Below are 22,969 nucleotides of genomic sequence, written 5' to 3' on the forward strand. Positions count from 1 at the left end.
CATTTCAACCCCCAGGAGGCAGGGCAATGCCATGCACAGATTTTACCTCTGGAAATAGTTGTTGGACGTTCACAATGAGGAAGTCCTCGGGTTTGATGCTGGGGATTCAGGAATGAGGAAGACAAAGTCCTTGCTCTCAAACAGCTTACAATCCCAGTGGGAGGAGACAGCCAAGGATGCCTAAATTAATAGAGGAAGAAAATGAAGATCAGCGATGTTGAGGGTGCTACAGCGGGGAGCACCACATAGGAGACGAATCATGGTAAACAGGCTGGCAAAGGAGGCAGAAGGCAGAGCAAGGGGGGCCCTCGCAGGTCTGGACTTGACGCTGTCGGCCATAGTGAGTCATCGAAGGCCTTTGAGCATGGGAGTGACACAAGCAGGAAGAAGTGTCATCATCTTAATGGAGCCAGATAAAGCCCAGAGGAGAGTCACAGAGATGATCAAAGGGCTGGCGACAGGCCTGGGGAGGGAGATGGAAGAGTGAGGACTGGGAAGATCAAAGTCGGGCAGAGGAGCACACCGCTTCTTGAGGCTGGACCGAGACGGGGATGGAGCCGCACCGGGAAGTCAAAGAGAGTCTTGCTTTGTTCAGCTTCCATCGGGAAAGGTAAGCGTCTCACACATATACAAATATCATTTACGTAACAGTGACTCCGCCCCCCCAGGAGGGGGTGCAGGCTGGAAATGGGGACTAAATCACTAACAAAGAGGTTCTGGTAGCGTTTTGAGTGATAGTCACAAAGGAAGGCTGAGGGGCACCAGGGTGTCTGGGGATGTTCCCTGTTCATTCATGAAAAAGACACTTTCTGAGGGTCTGCCTTGAGCCTGGACCTTCTCTAGGCTCAGCCCAGAGGCAGGAGCAAGCTTCCCCAGGTCTTACTACACCACGGCCCCACCACCTTCTGAAATGATTGGGCCCACGTGTGTGTTTACTCGAGCAGCATCTGCTTCCCCATCAGACAAGATGGGAATTTGTGGAGTTATTTTTCTCTCTGTTGTGTCCCCAGGACCTAGTGGAGGCCCCAGCCTGTAGTAGACACTCAGTCCATATTTGCTGAGTGAATGAATCCCTCAGGCTCAATGACACCCTCCTCCCCAAAGAGTGCAAAATCTAGGGAGAAAGTCGGACGAGAAAACCAACGCCAAGCATAAAGTTTCGTTTCGGGGATGCTGCAATGAAGCAGTCCATGTGGCAGTACACAGGACAGCCCTGACTCAGCCTTGCTTCCCAGGGGGGGCTCCTCTCTGCTCCAGCTGAGCCATGATGGTCAAAATAAAAGTATGCCAACTGAACGGAGCAGACAAGGCCCCTCTGGGAGCAAACGGCGTGGGCAAAGGCACAGACACACCAGGTGGCAGCGTATCCAGGGAGCATAGGTGGCTATTAATGGAATAGGAGAGCGCGGTTCAGATCATGCACGGCCTTAAGGGCCAATTTAAAGGATTTGTACCTTCTCCTGAAGGCAACCAGAAGACGCTAAAGGATTTTTGTGTCAGTTAGGAATCTTTCGGTTGCAAGGAAAAGAAAAAAACTAAAGCCACTTAAAGCGACTTTAAGGAGAACAAAAAGGAAGGGGCGGTTATTGGCTAATAAAAAACGACAAGACCCGGGGGAGCTGTAGGCACAGCTTGATCCAAGGTGGAAACAATGTTACCAGGCTAGAGTTTCTCCCTCTCCTTTTCTTGGCTCTACCTGCTCTGAGCTGATCCCCATTCTGAGGCTCCATGTGGTTAACTCCCGAGAAGCCCAATTCATACCTCAGTAAAGCTTAAAAGAGAGTCCATTTCCCTTAGCTCAAGCAGAAGTCCCAGAGGTGAGTGTCTCTGGCCCGGACTGGTCCGATTTCGGTCGTGTGACTGTCCCTGCACTGATCTGGAGGGGCCAGGGAGACCTACGCGCTGATTGGCTTAGCCCAGTCACGTGATCCGTCCGTGGCTCCAAGTGAAATACACAGGTTGGCTCCTCCAAAGCTGATGCCACGCGAGGGAGGAGTGGGTGCTAGCTGGCAAAATAAGCTGTGACCACCATGTGCTTTAAGGAGGGGGATGATGCAATCAGGCCCATGTTTTAGAAAGCTATGATTCTCCTGCGGATCTGGAAGCCAGTTAGAAAGTCAATCTGAAGGCAAGAGCAGAGGCAGGAGCGATGGTTAGATGGCTGGCGTTAAGAGCCAGGCTGAGCTGAACTGAGCAGAAGCGAGCAAAGGACAGCCACAGAGGGGTTTGTTGTGTTTTGTTTTTTTTTAACTTTAAATTCTTAGGGCAGAATTCCAGGGCCCTGACCTACAGCCCCCATCACTTTTGATCACCTTCAGACTTGGAACACTCAGCCCATTAAGGACCAGTTTATGACAAGGTCCCCATAAAGGTGCCCTGACAGGGTCACTCACACTTTGGACCAGTTGCCCTGCAGACCCCGGCTTGGCTGCCAGAAAGCCACCTAGTTCCCCTCTGAAAATGTGGCCCCCTGTAGAGACATACCAAGTTCCAGTACTGCTGATGCCGCCACCTCTCAGCTGTGTTACCCTGAACAAGGCGCTTAACCTCTCTGAGTGTGAGTATCGTGATCTGAATATAAAGTAAAGGTGAGGACATTTGAGGTAACAGAGGCACTGGGGTGGGGATTCAATCACATACCACAGTGAGAGACTCAGTACATGAAAATTCCTTCCTTGTCAACCCTTTCAGCTTTTCACTGGCTTCATCTTCCCAAGACCTCTCCAACCCCTTGTTTGTTTGCCAAATGACATGTGGTTTTGTTTCATTTTGTTCTTCTGCCAGAAAAAAACAACTGGAGATGGAGTGGCCCAGAGCAGCCATTTTTAGATTTGCGGGTGGAAAATTCCTCCTGTCCTTGAGCTTGAACTCTAAGCCCCCTCTGGACATCATTCAGGGAATTCCCATTTAAGGACATGATACTCCTGGTCGTTGTGAGTCGGAGAAGAAGGGAGGAGGTAAAGAAGTAGAGGAAACATCTCTCTCATTTTCCTCTAAGCTTCGAAGTCTTTCTTCCCACTCCAACTTAAACCCAGGGGACTCATGAGGCAGAGTTCTCTGACCAAGAGATCATAAAAGGAGGCTTTGTTTAATGGTTGCATTGCCCCAAACTCCAGAAATCCTGCCTTGCTCGGCTGTCAAAAAGAAAGAGGATTAACACTTGCTGAAACTGTGCAGCTGTTTCCCAAACACTGTTTTATCTCTGCCTCACAATCGCCCTGGGAGGTGGGGATCATTCCCCCATTTCACTGAGGAGGAAACTGAGTCTCAGAGAGACGCCACACTATCTGGAAGGGGCCGAGAGCTGCTGAGATTTCATTCCTCTCTCTACATGACCAGAGCCCGTCACTCTGTCCTCCATGGTGCCTCTGAGCTGACTCGGACAGCCCCGGAGCCAGCCACCCTGTCCGCCCCCCCCCCCCCCCTGCTTTGGGCTTCCAGTCCCATCTGCCCTGCAAGCTGTGTGTTTTTGGTTCTCCTCCTCGGAGCTGCCTCTTCACTAGGACAGCACTTAGCGTGCTGTATTATCATTGACTGTCAGTGGGCTCGCTCCTGAGTGCTTCACATCAGAGGCTCTGATCTGAAAGGATCTTGAGCGTGTGAATTGGTCCGTGTGTTTTCTCTCTGTGGAGTATTTGCATCTCTCGCCGTGGAATAAAGAGAGGGAAGAGAAACGCCTAAAGTTCTTATACATTATTGCCTAGGAGAGTACCTGGTGAGTCCCAGACCCTCCATACAAGTTTGATAAATGAATAACTGAGTGAAAAAAGACTTACTACATGGGGTTGGCATGAGCTGAAAGGGCTGATGTCTGTACCATCCCTAGAACGGTGCTTCGCTTGCTGGAGGGTTTTAAGAAGTGTAGAGCTGTAATACTGAGTCACATCTGGGACCCAATACTTTATCTAGGAATTAGGAGTTTCATGAACTTGCTGTGTGGCATTGAGAAAGTTCCTTCCCTTTCTGGACCTCTGTTTCTCCAACTGTAAACTGAAGACACTGGGTCAGATGACCAGAAAAGTACCTTTTCAGTGCTGACTTTTTATGCGTGATTCATCTCCTGGACCAGAAGCTCCATGAGCTTATTAATGTTGTCCCTGTTCCTCGGCTATGCCTGCTTTATTACAACAGCAATAATGTCCCCTCAGATTCATTTTATCAAAGAGCAAAATCTGCCTTATGGGCCAGGGTGTGCCAGTCCTAAATGGAAAGCAGAAGTCATCTCCAGCTCACTCACTCTGTAAATGCAGGGGTTCCACCAGTGGCCTTTGCACCAGGATGGAGAGAACATTTATCTTCACAAATACAGGCAAGACTGAGGAGGCAGCTCTGCAAGGGACAGGGGGAAAAGGAGCGGCAAGGCTGAAAAGGAAAAATTCCTCCTGGAACAGGAACAAAATCACACTGCAGGATCACTTCCAGCTCCATGATTCTAGATGTTAAGATTCATAGATTTAAGATTTTAAAGCTGTGCGTGAATGTGTGTACTTTGTTGAATCTAAGCCTCTATTAATCCTAAAATAGCCTATGGTTCCATGATTCAATATTTTTTTCCTATAAGACTAGGACTCAGGATCATATGATTCTCAGATTCTCTTGACCCAAGGCAAGGGTTTTTCAACTAGTGGGTGTATCCAAAACACCTGGGGTCTCGGTGACCCATGCAAATCCCTGGGCTCCCAGCTCCAAGATTTTTGATTCAGCCCACGTGAGAAAAGCCCCCCAAGAATCTGCAGTGTTTTTAACAGGTCCCCTCACCCCAGGGGATCTAAGTAGGAGGGGGCCACCCTTGGACAACAGTGTTTAGAGGGCTTGTCATTCTAGATTCTGTGATTCCAAATGTGATTCTAAAATGACCTTTTGCATATGATTCTAGTATTCTGGAACTCTTGTTCTGTTTCTGTGTGCCTAAGGACGAGATTCTAAGGTGTAAAGACTGTCTTTCTGAGCACGGATTTCACATGGGGGAAGGGAAAAGGGACCAAGTGTCATGAGGGTGGAGGGACGTTCTGGAAGGGGGAACTCCTGAAGGCACAGAGCAAACGGTGATGCTGAACTGATTGTGTCTGAGCAAGTCCAATGCTAGGACTCAAATGAAGAGGCGTGACAGAGTGCACTGGCTGGCTCTGTGGTGACACAAGTATCTGGGGTCGTCAGGAGGAATCCCTGATGAACCGGGAGGTCCAACCATGTCCCAGAGTGCTGGAAGGGCTGAGGTTGGAGGAGGGGAGGCAAAAGCCATGGCAGAGAACTTGAAAAAGAACCAGTGGCAAGGGAGGAAGGATTTATCACCAAAATATCCTCCCTGTGCCTGTGCCGGATGGTGGGGGAGCTGCAGACTGGTGAGGCAGACATGAAAATGTGAGGTTTCAGGGAACCTCAGGATGAGAGGGAGCTAACTGTGTGGGGATATCCCAGGGTACAACGTGTGGGCTGGAAGAGGACTGCCTTGACATGCTAATGAGAGCCTGGATCTGGGAGGGTGGAAATGGGCTGAAGGGGAGCAGGGGACGTCTCAGGAGCTGGTGGGCAGATGCTGGGCTGTGGGAAGGGGCTCTGAGTTGGGGGCAGGCTCTGAAATAGAGAGGGGCTCCTCAAGGTGTACCCACACATACCCCCTGCACCACCAGTGAGTCAGGATTCAGAAGGGAAACCTGGGACCCTCTTTCCGAGAAACGAAAGTGGAGAATGGAGGATCCAAAGGTTTCTGCAGCTTCCCAGGTGGGGCAGGAGCTGCCAGGTTGGGTTACCAAGGGCTTCTCTGCTGGCAGGGAGAACGGAAGAGAAAGGATCAGTCACTCTCGGTGACACATTTAGCCTATATGTCTGCACAGTGATGATGACACCCTCCTGGCTGCACATACAAACGCCTCCTGGCCCACACAATGACAGTGACACATGTGCCAGCTCATTGTGACACACTTACACCTGCACCCTTGCCACCAATGGTGGCACCATCTCATACTAATGGTAACACTATCACCTGTGTCGTCTCCCATGGACAGCAACACTCAGGACATTCACCATTACACAGAAATGGTGACATGTGCCCAGAACCTTCGCATCTGGCACAGTCTATGCACAACCACTGTGGCTGTGCACTGCACAAGCTGAATAGCTGTGTGTGGTGCCCGTGCCTTCACCCACACCATCACACTATGCTGTTGACATATTCCACTGTAAAACCACTTACTTAGCTCTACACCTGATAACACTGTCACACCAGAGTCACTTCATATCAGGATGGATACACCACCATACTCTGAAAGTCTCATAGTGACAGACCCACACCTGCCCTCCTAGCATCTGTATCCCTCCACACGGAGGCTGCCCACTCTCACCTGCACGGTCCCCGGAGGTGGGCACACACACAAGTGCACCTTTGCACACCAGTGGGTTTACCTTCACACCACGTCACTCCGTGTTGAAGGAGGCAGACCGGGATCCTGACCTCACAACCTGACAGTGACGGCACCCTAGCCACTAGCCATTCCCTGTTCACCATCCTCATCATTCTGTTTCTGCCTCTGCCACATGGCCACCCCCTCAAAGCAAGACCAACTCTGCCCCTTTAGGCTCAAGTTAGAATGACAGGTTGTGAAGTCAGCATCCAGGGGCATTCGGATGTCTCCCTGCAGCAACCAGCTTACCTCCTAGGTGAGGTCAGCCCCAGCCAGCAAGCTCTTCCTCATCTCTTGCATGGCATCCAGAGTGCCCTTTGGACTGAGGCGCGGAAGAAATGAGCTGACCTTTGGACGAGCGCCATTCTCACTGATCACATTTATAGTCTGCGACAGTTGTCATCCCTCACACACTGTTCCTCAGTCCTCACGCAGAGTACTGACATTAGCTCTCTTGATTGGCTTCTCGGTGAGCATTCAAGGCATGTACACATCATTTTAAAAATCTGTTCAAATCTGGCCCCCTGCCCCAGCCCACAGGGCTCATAAATAAAAGCGGAAATTCAGTACCAGCCAGGCTAAGACACCTTAAGCCCAGCCACATTTGTATTTCTCCAGGTGACTCTTAGAAACTGTCTACAGAGCGGGCTCTGCAAGGGCCGAGGCTGGAGTGGGGGCAGGGACTTGCAGCAGACTGGATTAGAGATGCAGGAGATGAAGGAAATGCTGACAAACCACATGACACGAAGACCCCAATCTGAGTGTGAATTCATGGCAGGTTTTTTTTTAAAGTGCGAAGCTGGAGAACAGGGAAGATGATAAATGTCAATGTAAAAAATATATATATCGGCAGAGCAAAAGTTACATTTCCATAGGCTGTGGGATGTGTCAGAAGAGAAGCAGCCCAGCCTGGTGGAAAGACCCCGGAGCTCAGTGTCAGGCAGGCATGGGCTGGAATCCTGGCTCCAAAGACTCACTGTATGTCCCTGGGCCTTGCCCTCCTCATCTTGAGAATAAGGGGTTTATGTGAATTACAGGAGAAAATGGGGTTTATGCAAAGCACAAAAGTGAGCTCCTGAAACATAATGGGGGTCCGATGGTTGTATGATTAGTTATATTATGATCATTAAGAAAAGCTTACAATATTTAGTGGCATTTCCACGTTATAAAAGAGTATTTGGAAACCATGTCCAGGCTGGTAACACTGAACAGGATCAAGTACTCCTCCCTCTACCATCTTCTTTTGACAGGAAGCATCGGTGGCTAAAGTGACATGATTTGCCCCCAGTCTTTCAAAGGATGAAGCCACCAAAACTTGGCTGAGCTGTCCTTTAATTCACCAGTAAGATTTTCTGCAGCTAAATATGATCCATGTCAGCTCATGCAGTTTTTAATAGGCTCATAGGAGCTGAAGATCTAAGGGGACTTTATCTGTCACCTGCCACCCAATTGCCATCTTCCAGGGATGGGGGACTCACCCCCTCACATGAGCAGTCCATACTATGGCTGGGCAGCTGCAATTGGTGGAACTGTTTTCCTCTTAGAGCTTCTGTCTGCCTTCCTTTACCTTTCCCCCATTGCCCCAGTTCTGTCTTGAGCACCAGTAAAAACGATAGTACTCCTCTTTCCCTGCAATGGTCATTTATTCATTCAACAAGCATTCTTTAGCCCCTGCTTTGCTAGGCACTGTGCTAAGTGCTGGAATTACAGATTGAGCAAGACTTGTCCATCTTTCAAGGGCTAATCACTCTTCAGCATTCTCTCCTCCAGGTAAAACATGCTCAAATCCTTCAACCTTCCCTCATTTGACTGGATTTCCAGAACCCCACCACCAAACCACTCCCTTCTTTTCCAACCATACTCAGACCTACTACAGCCCATCTTAGAGTGTTGTGTCCAGAACTAAGCTTAGTATTATTCTAAAGGCTAAGTTGGATTTTTAGCCCAGCTTAGTCAAAGTCCATGTCAAAGGCAATGCCCACTGTGGAAAAACCCCAATGGTAATGAGAGTCCTGCCAGCCAGGTCCCATTCACTAAGCTTCTGTTCTAGGAGAACAGGGAAGGAGGGAGGAGGAGACAGGAGAACTAGGACTCTTGAAATGACAGGCTGTCAGCTCTCCCTTCCCAGATCTTCCCTCCAGCATTAGGGGTAGGTCTAAGTCACTCTACTCAAAAGCACCTCCCCCAACCCTGCGCCCCCTCCATTAGTATCTGCCTCTGGAAAGAGAAGAAAGATTTAAAGTGAGCCTGCTAATGGGTCAACCCAGAATGAAACAGAAAACTCAGCCGTAAATGAAGGGACTTCACTATACGCAGCCCCACAGCCTGTAAGGGGAAACCAGAGAAAAGCTTCAGAAGGTGACTCTCCAGGTGAGGAAGGTGGGTCCACCAATGGCTTCTGATTTGGGCGGGGTCCCCATTTTGAGGCCTCTGCTGTGAACATGTGTAAAGGAATAGTCCCCCCTTTTTAGAATAAAATCATGCCTCCTTCCTCTCCCAGATCCTGTCCTTCTGCAACTCTTGCTGCTCCCTTCTTGGAAGGAAGCCATCCCCTTACAGAAGCAGGAGTCATCTCCACTCTGACATAACACTGATTGATGCATAAACTCCTGCAAATCTTTCAGAGGCTTGGTGCAAGGCCCCTCCTCTCTGAAGCCATTTTCCTCCACATCAAGATGGATTAAAGGAAGCATTTTAGGGCCAAAAGATGGTGAGCAGAATGGAGAGGCTCATTAGGAGTGAGTAATAAAAGGAAAAAATGAGTGTGAGGAAAGGGGGAGAGGATGGGGATGGGGACATATGTTGTCCTGCCTCTTGGTCATGCCTTTTCTTCCCTGGGCAAAGGAGAGCGTTCTAGAAAATGGCCTTCTAGAATAAAGTTTGCAAAAAATTCCTAATTCTTCACAGCATATCAGATCTAGAATGGACTGGCAAGTGACCTGCCCAAGGTCCACTGCAATTTTGCAAGTCTTCTCCCTCTGGGTCCACGGGGAAGATTCTTTACCCTTTATGGGGGCCTTACCCACGTTATCCATCAATGTTTTCTGAGTGTTCGTGTGGCAGGACAGCACGCTGAGGGGCTGCAAAGATGATCCGACAGTGGTCCTGTCATAGGAGCTCACAGGCCAGAGGTTTGCAAACAGAGGAGCAACAGAAGCCTCTGAAACAGGGGTGTGCCTAGGGGTGGTGGGAGATCTGAAGAAAGTGTAACCAGTTCCGCCTGGAGGAATCAAGGAGGGTTTTCCTGGGCAGGCGACCTTGGAGTTCTGCCTTAAAAAGCCCTCCCCTGACCCGCACTGCCCCCTTATAATATTGAAGCAGCAAGCTTGCGGTCCTAAGAGCTGTGGCCAGCATAGGTGTGTCTGGAGGAGAAGGTGGAAGGAAAAGTGGAGGAGGAAGGGGAATGGAGATTTTTAAAAAGAGAGGTGGAGGGAAAGGAGGGAGAATGGGAAAGGGAGACGGAGGGGGAGGAGGAAGAGGGAAAGCTGGGGGAAAGGGAATGAGATGGGGGGAAAGAGGGAGAAAAAGAGCGAGGGGGAGGGAGGGGAGAAAAGGAGAGAGAGAGAGAGGGAGAGAGAGAGAGAGAGAGAGAGAGAGAGAGAGAGAGAGAGAGAGAGAGAGAGAGAGATTTGAATTTCCCATCTGGAAGGGGAGCGGTAGCACGTCAGGGCCGGGCTGACGGGTGTGATTGGAGGGCGCCTCCGGCAGCCGCCCGCGGCAGTAGCCACGGCCCCAGCTCGCCGGGCGGAGTTGCACGAGGCGGCGGCGGGAGCTGAAACAGCAGAAGGAACCGCCTCGCTGAGTTCGGGCCGGAGCCCTGCAGTGGCTCAGACGGTTGCGGGGACCGCCAGGTCGGTGCTGGCCACAGGCCGGGAGGGCGGAGCCGGGCTGTGGGCAACAGGGTCCGGGCTGTCGTCTCGAAGCCGCAGCGCAGCCACGGAAGCTGCGGAGTTCGGCTTTCGGAGGGTTAGCTCCCCAAGTCCGCCCCGGCGCCAGGATGGGAGGCTGCGCGGCGGCAGCGGGGACCCTCCCGGGCGCGCTCGCCGTGGTGCTGAAAGGACAGCTCCCTGCGAGGGCGAAGCGAGCAGGCGGAGGGAAGGGAGGGAAACAGGCGCAAACTGGGAGGGTGAGGTGGGCCCCCGAGCCAGAGACCCCCGGGCAGAAGCCTGAAACTGCCCAGCTCCCGGGGAGCCAAGACCGCCCCGAGGACGGCGGGAGACTCAAGTGTGAACCTAGAGAACAACTTCGAGCTCTTGGGGTAGGGGTGGGGGACGTCGATCTAAGCTACTTCAGGCTCTGGTTAACCAGGAGCTGGCCAGGGTCTTCCTTCGCCCGGGAGGAGGGAGCCGCCCCCGAGGGGGTTCAGTTCGGGGTCCCGAAGTGAGTCAGAGGGCGGCGGGGGTGGGGCGGACAGACCGAAGGTGGAGTGGAGGAGAACCTAAACGTCGATTGGGAGTGGGGGGACCAAGAGGACTATTTGTCATGGAAGGAGGAGGAGGCGAGGTTTGGAGAGCAATTGTCCGCTGCCTGGGGTCATTAGGGACGATCTGTTCTACGCCTTCGCCGGTCCCACTCTGCCCCCTCCCTCAGCAAAGTTTGAGACCCGGCGGGGTCTTGGGGTTGGAGCCCTGAGTGTTGGAGGAGGGGCACTCTCAGGGGCCAACCGTGAGCTCGGGGCAGAACTGCTGGCTACATCGATCTATGTGGGGGGCCCGATAGGGGCGCCAGAATTCCTGTCCCCTCTTCTTCGGAGGGGATGCGAAGCCCCCGCCACTTCCGCTTTTCTGCAGGAGCCAGTTCCCTACCCCCTCCCATCCTCCACTGCTCCTTCCCCTCCCCCCGTGCTTCTAGGGGCGTGGGGTAGGGAATAGAGGGACATCCCCAGTCTCTGCCACCGCCATTAGCTTAGAGTCCCCCGCAAAAAAGCAAATGAGTGTTGAACTCAGTTGCGGTGAAAATGGCCAGGACTTGAGCCATTTAAACACACACACACACACACAGAAAAACAGCCACAAGGACAAACACTGCAGGTGCCCCAGTCTGCTTATCAGATGGCGGGCCCAGTCCCGAAAACCGCCTGGGGCTCCGAGGGCCGAACCTGAGGAAGTGCCTCAGCTGCCTTCGGGCCGGGATGGTTTGGGAGGGAGCCGGGGAGGGGAAGCTGAAGACGCGCCCTGGATCCCGGGCGCGCTAAAGGCACGGAAACCTGGTGCTGCAGCAGCATCCCTGCCCCACCCCCTCCCCGTTTTCCCTCCCCCTAGCCTAGCATCCCCACTACCACCACCACTGTCACCCTTCCCGCGCAGGGATAGACCGAGGCCTCCCGCAGACCCGCTGAGGAGCGCCTCCTGGTGGTCTGGCCAAAATCCTCAACTGCACACAACCTGCTGGACTTCAGCACTCCTACAGGCATATGACAAAATATCTCCACACACACACGCCTGCACATACGCTCACGCAGAATCACAATGCTGCCCAAGTTCAGAGTCAGACACGTAGGATCATACCTTGAACGAGTACACTCTCACACACTTTGCTGGCCCACATTAAATTCAATCCAGCAAACATGTCCTGAAGATATACCAAGAACCAGGAGATGCTGCAGATTCTGGGACAGGAGAAATGTGCAAGATACAGGTCCTGGCTTGGGAGGAGTTCAGAGTGACTGGGAAGGGAAAGACACAAAGTTGGACAGGGTGTATGAGCTGGAGACAGGTAAGGCTGCCCTTAGAAAGTGCCACGGGTCTCAAAAGAGAGTGATACCATCACATCTCACCCAGGAGATCTGGGAAGTTTTATGTGATGTATGACAGGGTCTTGAAAATTAATGCTGGTGCTGCTGCTACTGATGGAGATGATGGTGATAGCTAATATATACTGAGCATCTACTACGTGCCAAACACTGGGCTGAGCACTTTATTTGCATTATTTCATTTAATGCTCACAACATGCCTTGGGCATAGGTGTTATTGTCTCCACTTTACAGATAAGAAAAGATGAAGTCATTTGTTCAAGGTCACTTAGTAAGTAGTGGAGCCAGGATTTGAACTGGCAGAGATGAGGTTAAGAGATTCCAAGACTGTGGAAATAGCATAAACAGATGCCCAGGAGTATTTGGAAAGAATGTGTGTGGAGGTATAGCTGACACAGAGCCACACGCAACGGACGGGAAGTGAATGGCGAGGTAGGCAGGTGCTAGACTATGCAGGACGTGAAGGTCAGCACAAGGACTCTACTTGTTTTAACGAGGCCGTGGGGAGCCGTTGCAGGGTGTGTTTGCATGAGCAGATCTGCCCTTTAGGAAGATTAATCGGACAGCCTTGCAGAGGATGGATAAGAGGAGGGATCCAGTTAGAGGTTATACACAAATTCAGAACCTCGAGGCCCTGAACCAAGGCATTAGCAGCTGTAGAAGAGGGGGCGTGTGGATGCAGGAAACACTGTGAAGCTATAGTCTCCAGACTTTTCCCTCAGCACCCTCTCCCAATTATAACTTGCCAATTCCTTGTGTGATTTCTTGTCCAATGTCTACCTCCCCAGCGGACTGACTGCTAGGAGAATAAATGCTGGGACTCCTTTGTTCCTTGCCATAACCCTAGCAGCCAGAACATTGCCTGGCAGAGAGTAGATGTCCAAAGAATAGTGTGTGAGTAGTGTGTGAGTGAATGAATGAATGAAGAATTCTCTGACTCTGGAGTTTTCTATTGAGGCAGTTGGAACAAGGCATGCTGGAGGAAAAGACAGTTGGGTGGGAGAGGCAAGGATGAGACTGATCTTTGGACAGATTGAATTTGAGACTATCCAGTACAGAGTTAAATGTGCAGGTTTGGGGAAAGAGAGATCTGTAGCTGAAGAAGGGCATAAGCCAAAAGGGATAGGTGAGATTTCCAAGGGAGACAGAGTAGGGGATGGAAGGGCAGTGGGAGGGGGAGTCAGCAAAAGAGAGAGAGAAGACAGTCTGAGAAGCAGGGTGATGACCACAGGAGTGCTGTGTCACAGATTCAGGAGATTCAAGAAGAAAGCTGAAAAAAAAAAAAAAAAGCAGGGCAGGTGGAAGAGGGGTAAGAGGTCTTTATCAGCATCTGATGTTACAGAGGGAGAGGAGGGCTGTGGAAACACCCCTGGGTCTGCGGATTAAGAGGCCTCTGGCAGTTTCTTGGCAGCAGTGCAGGGGCTGCAGACTTCTGATCTCACAGAGCTGTAGGGTTTGACTGGGTGGCACCAAGTGGAGACCACTTGATCATGAAGTAAGAGGGCAGAGATTCAGAGAAGTGTGGGTTCACAGCAGGAGCTGGAGAAGGAAGGGGATAAAAGACACCTAAGGAGTAAAGATTGAAGATGTGAGGAAGAGGGAGTGATGAATGGATCAAGGAGGAGGTCTAAAGAGAGAAAAACTGGAGCTCAGACAGATGGACTGGCTTCAGTGGGACAGAGGGAGACCTCTTCCTTAAGAGCTACGAGGGGAGGTTGCAGGAGCTCACACCAGCTGGCATTAATTGTTTTGGTAATGATAGAAGCCACTATTGACTGAGCCCCCATCATATACAAAACACATTCCATAGATTATTTCTAACCCTTCAAAGTGGTATTATAATGTTCACTCTATAAAGAAAACGGAGACTCAGAGAGGTTAAGTCAATTACTCACTATCACGTAGCTAAAAAGTAGCAGATTCAGGATCCGAGTCAGATGTGCCTGACCTCAGCATTTGTGAGCCTTCAAGTGAACCACACAAGGAGTGGGAAGGAAATCACCTGCTGAGATGGATGGATGGGAGTAGGTTGGACCTGGAGAAACTGGTTAGGGGAGTCTCGACAGGGTGACAAAAAAAATTGCTTAACAGCTGAAAGGACCACGCTGGGAGTCACCTAGAGTGACAGTGATGTAAGCACAGAGAGGGCTCAGCCCTTGAGTAGATGTACTCTGCTTGTCGCGAGTGGGGCTGGTAATCGACGTTTTCTGAGTGAACGCAGGAAACAGAGGAGTCTGGAGAAGAAGATGGTTTGGTGATACAGAGGTAGCATGTTGAGTTTGAGTGGTGCCCTGGGACATCCAAGGGGAGGCGGGCAAATGGGAGGCAAGTGTATTTCTTGACTTATTTATTGCCTATTTCCATATCTCTTTCTCTTTCTCTCTCTCTCTCTCTCACACACACACACACACACACAATACATACCCCAGAATGTAGTCTGCACGAGGACAGGACTTTGTCTCACTCACTGTTACATCCCTAGTGCCTAACACAGTGCTGGACACATAGTAGATGCTCAACTAACACTTAATGGACAAATGAAGATAGAGGTCTAGTGCCCAGGTAAGATGTCTAGGTGTCATCAGTGTTAGCGGTCATTAAAAGTCCCTGGGAAGGATGAGTTCCCCCGGGGAAAGGTTAGAGATGAAAAAAAGACAGGGGCTGAGGTCAGAGTCCTGGAGAACACACTTCTGAAGAGACAAGAGGAAGAAGAGGAGCCACAAAGGAAGGTAGGGGAGAAAGAACAGTAGGAGGGGAGGGAGAGTAGTGAAGATGGGGGAGAGGAAAGAACTGAGTCACAGAAACAAGAGAAGAGACGGGTTTGAGGACACAGTGGGATGGCCAGCAGTTCAACTGCTGCAGAACTGCTTCAACAGAAGCACTGGGAAAAGGGCCCAGAAGATCATCTGGTCCAGGAGAGAGACTTGCCAGGCAGCAAGTTAAGGATAAGGCTGGAACTGAAGCACAGGTGCCCTGTGGACCAATTTGAAACATCTCAGATTAGAGTCCTGCATCCTCCACCGCCACCTGGCAATTCCTTGAGCTGCATGTAAACACAGAGGGGGAACCCAAGGGTTCCTGAAATCGTTTGATTATTAAATTGTTCATTTCCTGTTCTTAGAAATGCAGTCTCTTTACAACGTTTTGAGTCAAATGAAAACACCTTAATTGACTGAGCCGAGCTGCCTTTAAACTCAGAATTCTGGGTCAGGGTGGGTTCTCCTGCATTTCCTGGGAATCCTGTTCTTTTTTGACGTGTCCTCATAAACATGCAGTCAGAGTGGCTGACGTCACGACTGTAGTGCCTGCTACACGCCAGGCAACTGACCAGTAGCTTGCCTTCCCTTTCAAACATCAGTACAAGGGGGACTTAATACTCCCCAGATTTGCAGGGAACAAGCCAAAACTCTCCCAGGGAACCACAGCCAGTGAGTTTGGGGACCAGATTTCAAACTAGATGTGTCTGATACCAAAGTCCCTGGGGTTGGTTTTCTACACCATCATGACTTTCCTTTCTCGAAACAACCTATCAGGTGATCTGATCAGGCAGAAGCCCTCAAATGAACTCTCAGGGCCCATTTTGTGAAAAGATCTCAGTCTAGTGATATGTTTTCTCATCTTGAAAGAAATGAGGAAAATCCAACATCAACAAACAGCTGGTGACCTTGAACTCAACTTGGTTGCAATATTCAGTCTGACTTCCCGGCCACCATTTCCCAGGACCCCTTTTTCCTCCAAGCAAATCATAAAGACCCCAAGGTTTTGTGGGGTAGGGCTGGCTTCAGCTGACCATCAGGACACATGACACTTTGGAGAGCTCACGGATGTGCCCCTCCACACCTGAAAATGGGTTTGTGGTGGCTTTGCCTGTGAAAGCACCAGTGACACTGAATGGTTAAAACAAAAAGGAAATCTCCGGAGGAGGGTATAGCTCAGTGTTAGAGTGCATGCTTAGCACACATGAGATCATGGGCTCAATTCCCAGTACTTCCATTAAATAAAAATAATAATAAAATATATATATATAAACCTAAATACCTCTCCTCAGAAAAAAAATTTTTAAGTTAAAAAGAAAGAAAGAAAGAAATCTCTAAGAGTTAAAACATCCAGGTTCAAATTCTTAGGGAGGTTCGAAAAACTGGGTAAGAAGGAGGCCAAGGGTGGAGGGAGGCTCCAGACCCTTTCCCCCTCCCCCCACCACCATTGGAATAGTTGCATTTTTATGCATTTTGCATAATGAGATTCCCATGAAGATTTTATTTGGAGAAAATCTTCTGAGGCTAAAAAAAAAAAAAGACAATGAAAATATAATAAAAACTGAAAGTCGGTGATTTAAGGAGAGGGAAAGGGGGGCTAACATAAGCTGAGTGCTTATGAGGCCCAGTGCTTGGTACTTGAAAGGCCCTAAGCCCCAAGAAGATTATCATGTCTCCAACTCCCTATGTGTAGTTCAAAATCAAAATCGATATTAAGCTATAAAACACGAAACTTACGTGTATGCTGCAATAAAAATAACTTATTTCTCCACTTACCTAATTTCAGAAGTCTGGATACGTTCAGCCAAGCTAGCTGGTCTCATTTTTCCACCCATCTCTGATTTGCTGGAGCCCTGAAAGCAAGCTCACGCCTCCTAGGGGTTGATTCAGTGGCCCAGGCTGGAATTCTCTCCAGTCTCCACAATAGCCCTGAGCAAGGAGGCACTGCCATCTCTCAGAGAAGGAAACCGGGGCTCCAGGAGGTTGAATAACCTGCGTGAAAGTCACATGAAATTCACATGACAAGAGTTAGGGTGGCATTAGAACCCAGCTCTGCCTGAATCCAAATTCCAGATTCTTTCCAACGCTCCTGGCTTCAATCAAATTAAAGCAATAAGGTCAAGATGAAAGTTTTAAAATAGGGTTCAGAAGCCATTGGCAGCACATATGTGCCTGGAACATAGCAAGTGCTCAGGAAATAGCCCCTTTCCATCTCCTATCCCCACGGTACCCGGCACTGGTTCTTGGCCTCAGACTGATGGTGCCAGATGCCTGAACCAGGGTGAGGCCCTTGTCTCACTCCACTGCCCTGCGTGTGCAGAAGGCTCTCCCGTCTGACCCCCAAATCCTCTTTTGCAGGTTGCCACATCTCCCAGAGCCAGGCCTGCCTGGAGCGCTGCATGCAAATTCGGCTGCTGGCTAGGGCACACTAACCGCAGCAGTCGTAGGCATGGACTTCGTCATGAAGCAGGCCCTCGGAGGTGAGGCCCCGGCCCTGCACCCCTCACCCAGTCCAGACCCAGGTGGGAGGGGCCACAGCGCATCACGGCCCCCATCCCCATCCTTACCCCCATGACCCCGCCCTCTTCCTCTCCAACCCATTCCCCGCAGGGGCCACCAAGGACATGGGGAAGATGCTGGGGGGAGAGGAGGAGAAAGACCCCGACGCGCAGAAGAAGGAGGAGGAGCGGCAGGAGGCACTTCGGCAGCAGGAGGAGGAGCGCAAGGCCAAGCACGCGCGCATGGAGGCGGAGCGCGAGAAGGTCCGGCAGCAGATCCGGGACAAGGTCAGCGCCGCCCTCCTGCCCACCCTGGAGCGTAGGGGTTAAAGGGTCCCCCCAAACCCCGGCTTCAACTTCGGGCTTCCCTGAATTCCAGCCATCGCCTTACACCTAGCTCTCTCTGAACCCGACTCATTGGAAAAATGCATGTCACAGGAACACCTCCCTCAAGGGCCGTTATGGGGATTAAATAAGATGATGCCCACGGTAGGTCCCCCATAATGTGTGCTGCTCCAGGTCCACGACCGTGTCCCCGAAATCCTGGAGACCAAACAAGTCTGGAACCCAGAATGTGGGGATATTTGGAAAGTGCCATAGTGAGCACTGTTATGTGTCACTCCCAGCGAGTCTGTAGCTGCCACCCTATGCCAGCAGTTCAATACTTGTCTGCTCACACTGCAGTAAATCAAGGCTATATGTAGCCTTCCATCAGTTCCAGTCAAGTTTTGTCACCAAAATTTGGCTCCAAGTGTATGTTCAGTTTTCAGATCTTGGAGGATTTAGGAAGAATAGAGGAATTATGTGGGTGGGCAGGACTTGATTTTAGAGGAAACCCTAGGCACCATCTCTCTTCCTCTTACTGAGCATCGCTGAGGAAGGTGTCCTTACCCTCATTTTATAGACGAGAGGACCAAGGCTGAGGGGTTTTCACGAGCTGCCCCGGCCACGTGTGCATGACCTTGAGACCCAGCTCTCTCTTTGCCCTGCGCTCATGTTGCTCTCCATCCTTCCCCTCTCCAGTACGGGCTGAAGAAGAAGGAGGAGAAGGAGGCTGAGGAGAAGGCAGCCCTGGAGCAGCCCTGCGAGGGGAGCCTGACCCGGCCCAAGAAGGCCATCCCGGCGGGCTGCGGGGACGAGGAGGAGGAGGAGGAGGAGAGCATCCTGGACACGGTGCTCAAATATCTGCCCGGGCCCCTGCAGGACATGTTCAAGAAGTAACCACCCCCCACCCCGCCCCCACTCCACTTGTTACTTTTTTTTTTTTTTTTTTTTTTTTTTGGTTCTTTCTTTTCTTTTTATTCAGTTAAGTCTCAGTTCTGAAGGGGAAAAGCTCAGCTGGCCTCTGCCCTCCTTCCTTGGCCAGGGGCTCCTCCCCCTCGGCACTCCCTCACACCTCCTTCATCCCAGGGGATCCAGCCTCCACCTCACTCCCAAGTTGCTCGAAGAAGAAAGGACATCGTTTCTCCAGCAGGGGGCACTGACCCCAGTGCAGAAGGCACTGGCCCCCCCACCCCCTCTGGAATCCTAAGGTCTATGCTTACTGTGTTAATCCCCATACATTCCTTCAGGCACCCCACTGCCAGGAGGACCACTGTCCCCAGCCAGCCAAAGTAATGACACATTCCAGCCCTGCCCAGCATGCTGACCTTTGGCCTCTAATCCCCAGTGGACCTCCAGGTCACGGCAGGGACGTCAAGTGGCCTGGCTCTGAGGAAGGGAGTCAGGGTAACCTGCCCTGAGAGGGCCCAGCCTGAGGCTGGCCAATCCTGGTCTGGCCAGGCCTGGGTCTGGGCAGGAGGCTGGGGCTCTCCTTCTTCCCTCCCTCCAATGACACCCAGTCCAGAAGCACCCTCCCTCAGTCCCTACCCACAAAGACATAACCCCTGCCAAGCCAGTCCCTCCAAATGGATCCTCTGTGGACTTTAACTCATCTGTGGAGGGGCCCCAGGGTAGGGCAGCTCCTTTTTCCTCCCTCAACTCTACTTAGGTCCTGGGGCCCCACTGCCAGGCTGGGCCCAACTTACCCAGCCAAGGGGCTGCCCAGGCCTTCCAGAAAACACTCGGAGCCATCGGGCAGTGATGGTGTGTGCCACGGGAGCCCCCCATTGGTACAGCCAAGCTGCCCCCATTCCTATCCACCCCTCTTCCCCACCCTGTCCTATTCATGTGCTTCCAGGGCCGTGTGGTCCCCAGGTGGACCCTTCCTGGTCAAAGCCCCAAGTTTTGGGGGAGAATCCAGTCCCCACTTGACAGAAGACATCTGTCCATTTGTCTCATTGGCCAAGAACAGACTCTCCTCTGGGATGTGTGAGACTGGCACTGGTTTCCCCCATCCCATGTTGTCAAGGCCTCCTGCTCAGGCAGTTGCATGAGAACTGAGGAGCAAGCCACGGAGCAAATGAGAGAGGAAAGTGTGTGTCCAAGGCCTGCATGAGTGTGCATGGCAGAGACTGCATCAGCAGTTGTGTGTCCAGACATTGTACATATAAGTCTATGGTTAGAGTGTTTGCATGTCTTGAGATTGTGCGTGTGTGTGTTGGTCATCATCCCCATGTTAGAGACCATGTATGTTAGCCTTGTGTGTGTATGCTCGTTTAAGGTGGTGTGTGTGAGTTGACATTGTGTCTTGTGTGTGTGCTAGCCATCTCATATGTGTGTTAGTGCTTGCATATGTTAGGTTGTATCTGCACTGGTTTTCAAAAAGAGCACGTATGTCAGGAGTGATGGGTATGTGTTAGGTGTTGAAGAAGTGTGTCTTTAAGAGAGTTGTGTGAGAATGCTGAGAATGTTGTGTGCATGTGAGTGGCTCTGAAAAGGCAGTTGTGTGCAGGACATGTGCTTGGGGAGAAGGAACATAGGTAAAACACCCTCTCTTGGCCTCCAAATCATTAGTTACAAGTGGCCACATCCAACAGGAGGCTTTGTCCTTGGCCTAGAGTTGTCCCACCCTTGGGGGGTTCCTGCCTGAAATTCTCAGAAGTCCACTGGGATGGACGCAGGCAGAGCCTCAAGAAGCCATGCTGGGCCCCTACCAGGGCCTACCCTAAAAGCAGGGGCCAGGGAGGGGGCGACTTGCCTGCCCCGAAGCCCCTGCCCCATTGACCCCCTTTTGCATTCTGCAGGTTTTCCATTTTAGTGAATTTATGCTTTTATTTCAGAGAGAGACATGTGTCTTCTCTGTCTGTTTCCAATAGTTAAAGCCATATCAGTTAGACTGCAATACTTTAAAGACGAGACAAAACAATCCATATGTTTAGGGAACCAGAAAAATCCCCTGGTCTGTCCCTTCTCTGGGGAGCAGGGCTTCAGCAGCTCCAGCTCCCTGGACTTGCCCTTCTCCCCAACCCCAGCCCCCTCCCCCGTGCCCCTGTGTTCTGCCCCCCAGGGGGCCTGTGTCTGTGTCTGTGCCTGTGATGGGGAGCCACCTCGCACCCCTGTCATCTGCTTGTCTGTTTGTGTCTATTATCCTGGGCAGGATGGTCATTCTCAGGAGCCCCAGGGTCCTAGGGCTGAGATAGGCAGAGTCTAGTCCAGGGACCCCTGACTTCCCCAGACCCTGTGTGGGCCCCACCTGGACACAGGGGTGGACCCCATGTGTTCAGAAAGTTCTCCATCTTGACAGGGGCCCCCAGACATCAAAGGTGGTGCCAGGGAACAGAAAGTGCCAGATGGGCAGCAGAGAATGAAGCTGGGGGATCTTCAGATGAGCAGGGGAACCCAGCCATGCAAGACATCCCAGGCAGACCTGAGGAACCCCAGACCCTCAGAGGGCATCCCTCAAGGTCTCCACAGCTCTTTGCACCCCCGGAGCAGGCTCAGAGCTTTTCCCACATGAGAATGCCTTCCAGACTGGCTGGCTTAGTCTGGTGCACATCCTGGGCTCCCCCAGACTCCTCCAGCCTGCTTTGAAGCAGCAGGATAGAGTTCTTCCTGGAGGTAGGGTTAGGGGGAGAATTTCTGTCTGGGGCATACCTGGCTCCAACCACTGTCAGGTGATCACTCTTGGGTCCAGGGAAACACGAAGACCATCATTCCTGACACAGACCTCACTGCAGAGAGAGGCTAAGTAGCCCAGAGAGGATGTCACATGCAACACACTGGGGCAGGCACAAAATATTTGTGGGGTGCTCTAGCAGGGAAGGGATGTTCACGTGAAGCACCTGGAGCAGGAGATATCTGTGCCCATGGATGGGAAGGGGAAGTGTGTCACACACGAGGGGCAGTGTGCATGTGACACACTTAGGAGGCGGGGACAGGGAGGGAGAGGTCCCAGAATTCAGTGCACACACGTACAACATACAAGAGAGACATCCCCCAGTTAGGGAAGTAGGAAGGAGCACTCATCACACATGAGTAAAGACAGAACAAAATACCCGCTTGCCAGGGAAGGCCCCTGCCAGGCTGTGTGCCTGGGAGCTGAGCGCCGGAGAGAAGGGAAGGGCCTCCCTGGATCTCCTGTGCTGGGCACTGGTGATGGCCAGAGTTTCCACGCGTGGATATCCTCTGCTCCAGATCCAGAAGGTCCTGGGAGGTGTCCTTAACTACAAAGGGGTCTCTTCCAAAGGCAAGCAGGAGGTCAAGAGACCCTCCCAGGGGTGTGTGAGAGAGAGAGAAGGGGAAAGGGAGGCAGAACAGAAGCACTTCAGCCCAGACGGCTCTCAGGTGGGACAGCTGGTGGGCAAAGCAGCCACCCCAAAGGCTCCTGGCTAGAGTAATATGGAGCAGACTACTAGCCCAAAGAGCCCCTGGCACCCAGCCGGCAGCGTGGTGCAGGCCCACCATCCACCTGCTCCATCCGGATCCCTCAGGACCTTGACGGCACAGGGGGCTGGGGGTCAGACTGACTCAGATGACGGGATGTCTCTCAGGCCCGAGGACGAGCTCCCCACACATGTCCCCTGCTCCCTTCCCACTCCTATGTCCCACCCTCTTCACTGGGGGGAGAATGGGAGGTGCTCCTTCTGGCCTTCGGGCTGGGGTAAGGGTCCTAGTGAGACCCAGGTGAGGACGACCATCCTGCTCGCACGGGGGAATCCCTTTCCCACATGTGTGCTGTGTCCTTGTTGCTCTGCCTCCTTTAAATGTGTCAGTGCCTGGGGGGAGGGGAGGGGCGCCCTCCCAAGCCCCCCTGAACCTGACCAAAAGCCATGGCTGTTGCTCCCCCTTTGTATGACGCAGATGCTAAGATGTACCAAACCAATCATGACAACAAAGACCTTGTAGAGCAGCTCTCGGTCTGTCGTCTTCCGTCCATGGGCGCCGCCAGGGCTACATGGGGCACCGGCTGAAACGACGGGGGCCAACCCACAGCACGCAAGAGGCTCAGTTTTACCCTGTCTCCTGGCCAGGACACCATCAGCGCCCCAGAAACCAACCCCGGCTTGAGTGGTGACTGGCCCCAGAGTTTCAGGGCCACTCACCTCCTGCCCTTCTAAACCCACTGACAACCCCAAGAGCTGGTGGTCCAACCTGATTGCAACACCCCACACCCCATCTCTGGCCACCCTTCCCCCAAATCTCCTTGGGTGTGGCATCTTGGCACAGAATCAAGTCACATGG

At 51.9% G+C, this 22,969-nt stretch overlaps 1 protein-coding gene across 2 annotated transcripts in view; it reads left to right on the forward strand.

Moving 5' to 3' along the window:
* The window catches only part of CPLX2 (complexin 2), an 81,116-nt gene extending 58,458 nt beyond the window's left edge, over positions 1 to 22,658 (forward strand). The window contains exons 1-4 of one of the 2 annotated variants that reach the window (XM_031437831.2): positions 10,130 to 10,252; positions 17,268 to 17,389; positions 17,520 to 17,695; positions 18,431 to 22,658. In XM_031437831.2, the coding sequence (XP_031293691.1) occupies positions 17,359 to 17,389; positions 17,520 to 17,695; positions 18,431 to 18,628 (405 nt within the window). In that variant the 5' untranslated portion in view covers positions 10,130 to 10,252; positions 17,268 to 17,358 and the 3' untranslated portion in view covers positions 18,629 to 22,658. Of the gene's footprint in view, positions 1 to 10,129; positions 10,253 to 17,267; positions 17,390 to 17,519; positions 17,696 to 18,430 lie in introns of those variants that run through there. The other variant, XM_010995205.3, reaches the window with a different exon arrangement.
* Positions 22,659 to 22,969: the final 311 nt, after the last annotated feature.

This window comes from Camelus dromedarius, chromosome 27 (assembly GCF_036321535.1).
Source record: "Camelus dromedarius isolate mCamDro1 chromosome 27, mCamDro1.pat, whole genome shotgun sequence".
Lineage (NCBI taxonomy): Eukaryota > Metazoa > Chordata > Mammalia > Artiodactyla > Camelidae > Camelus > Camelus dromedarius.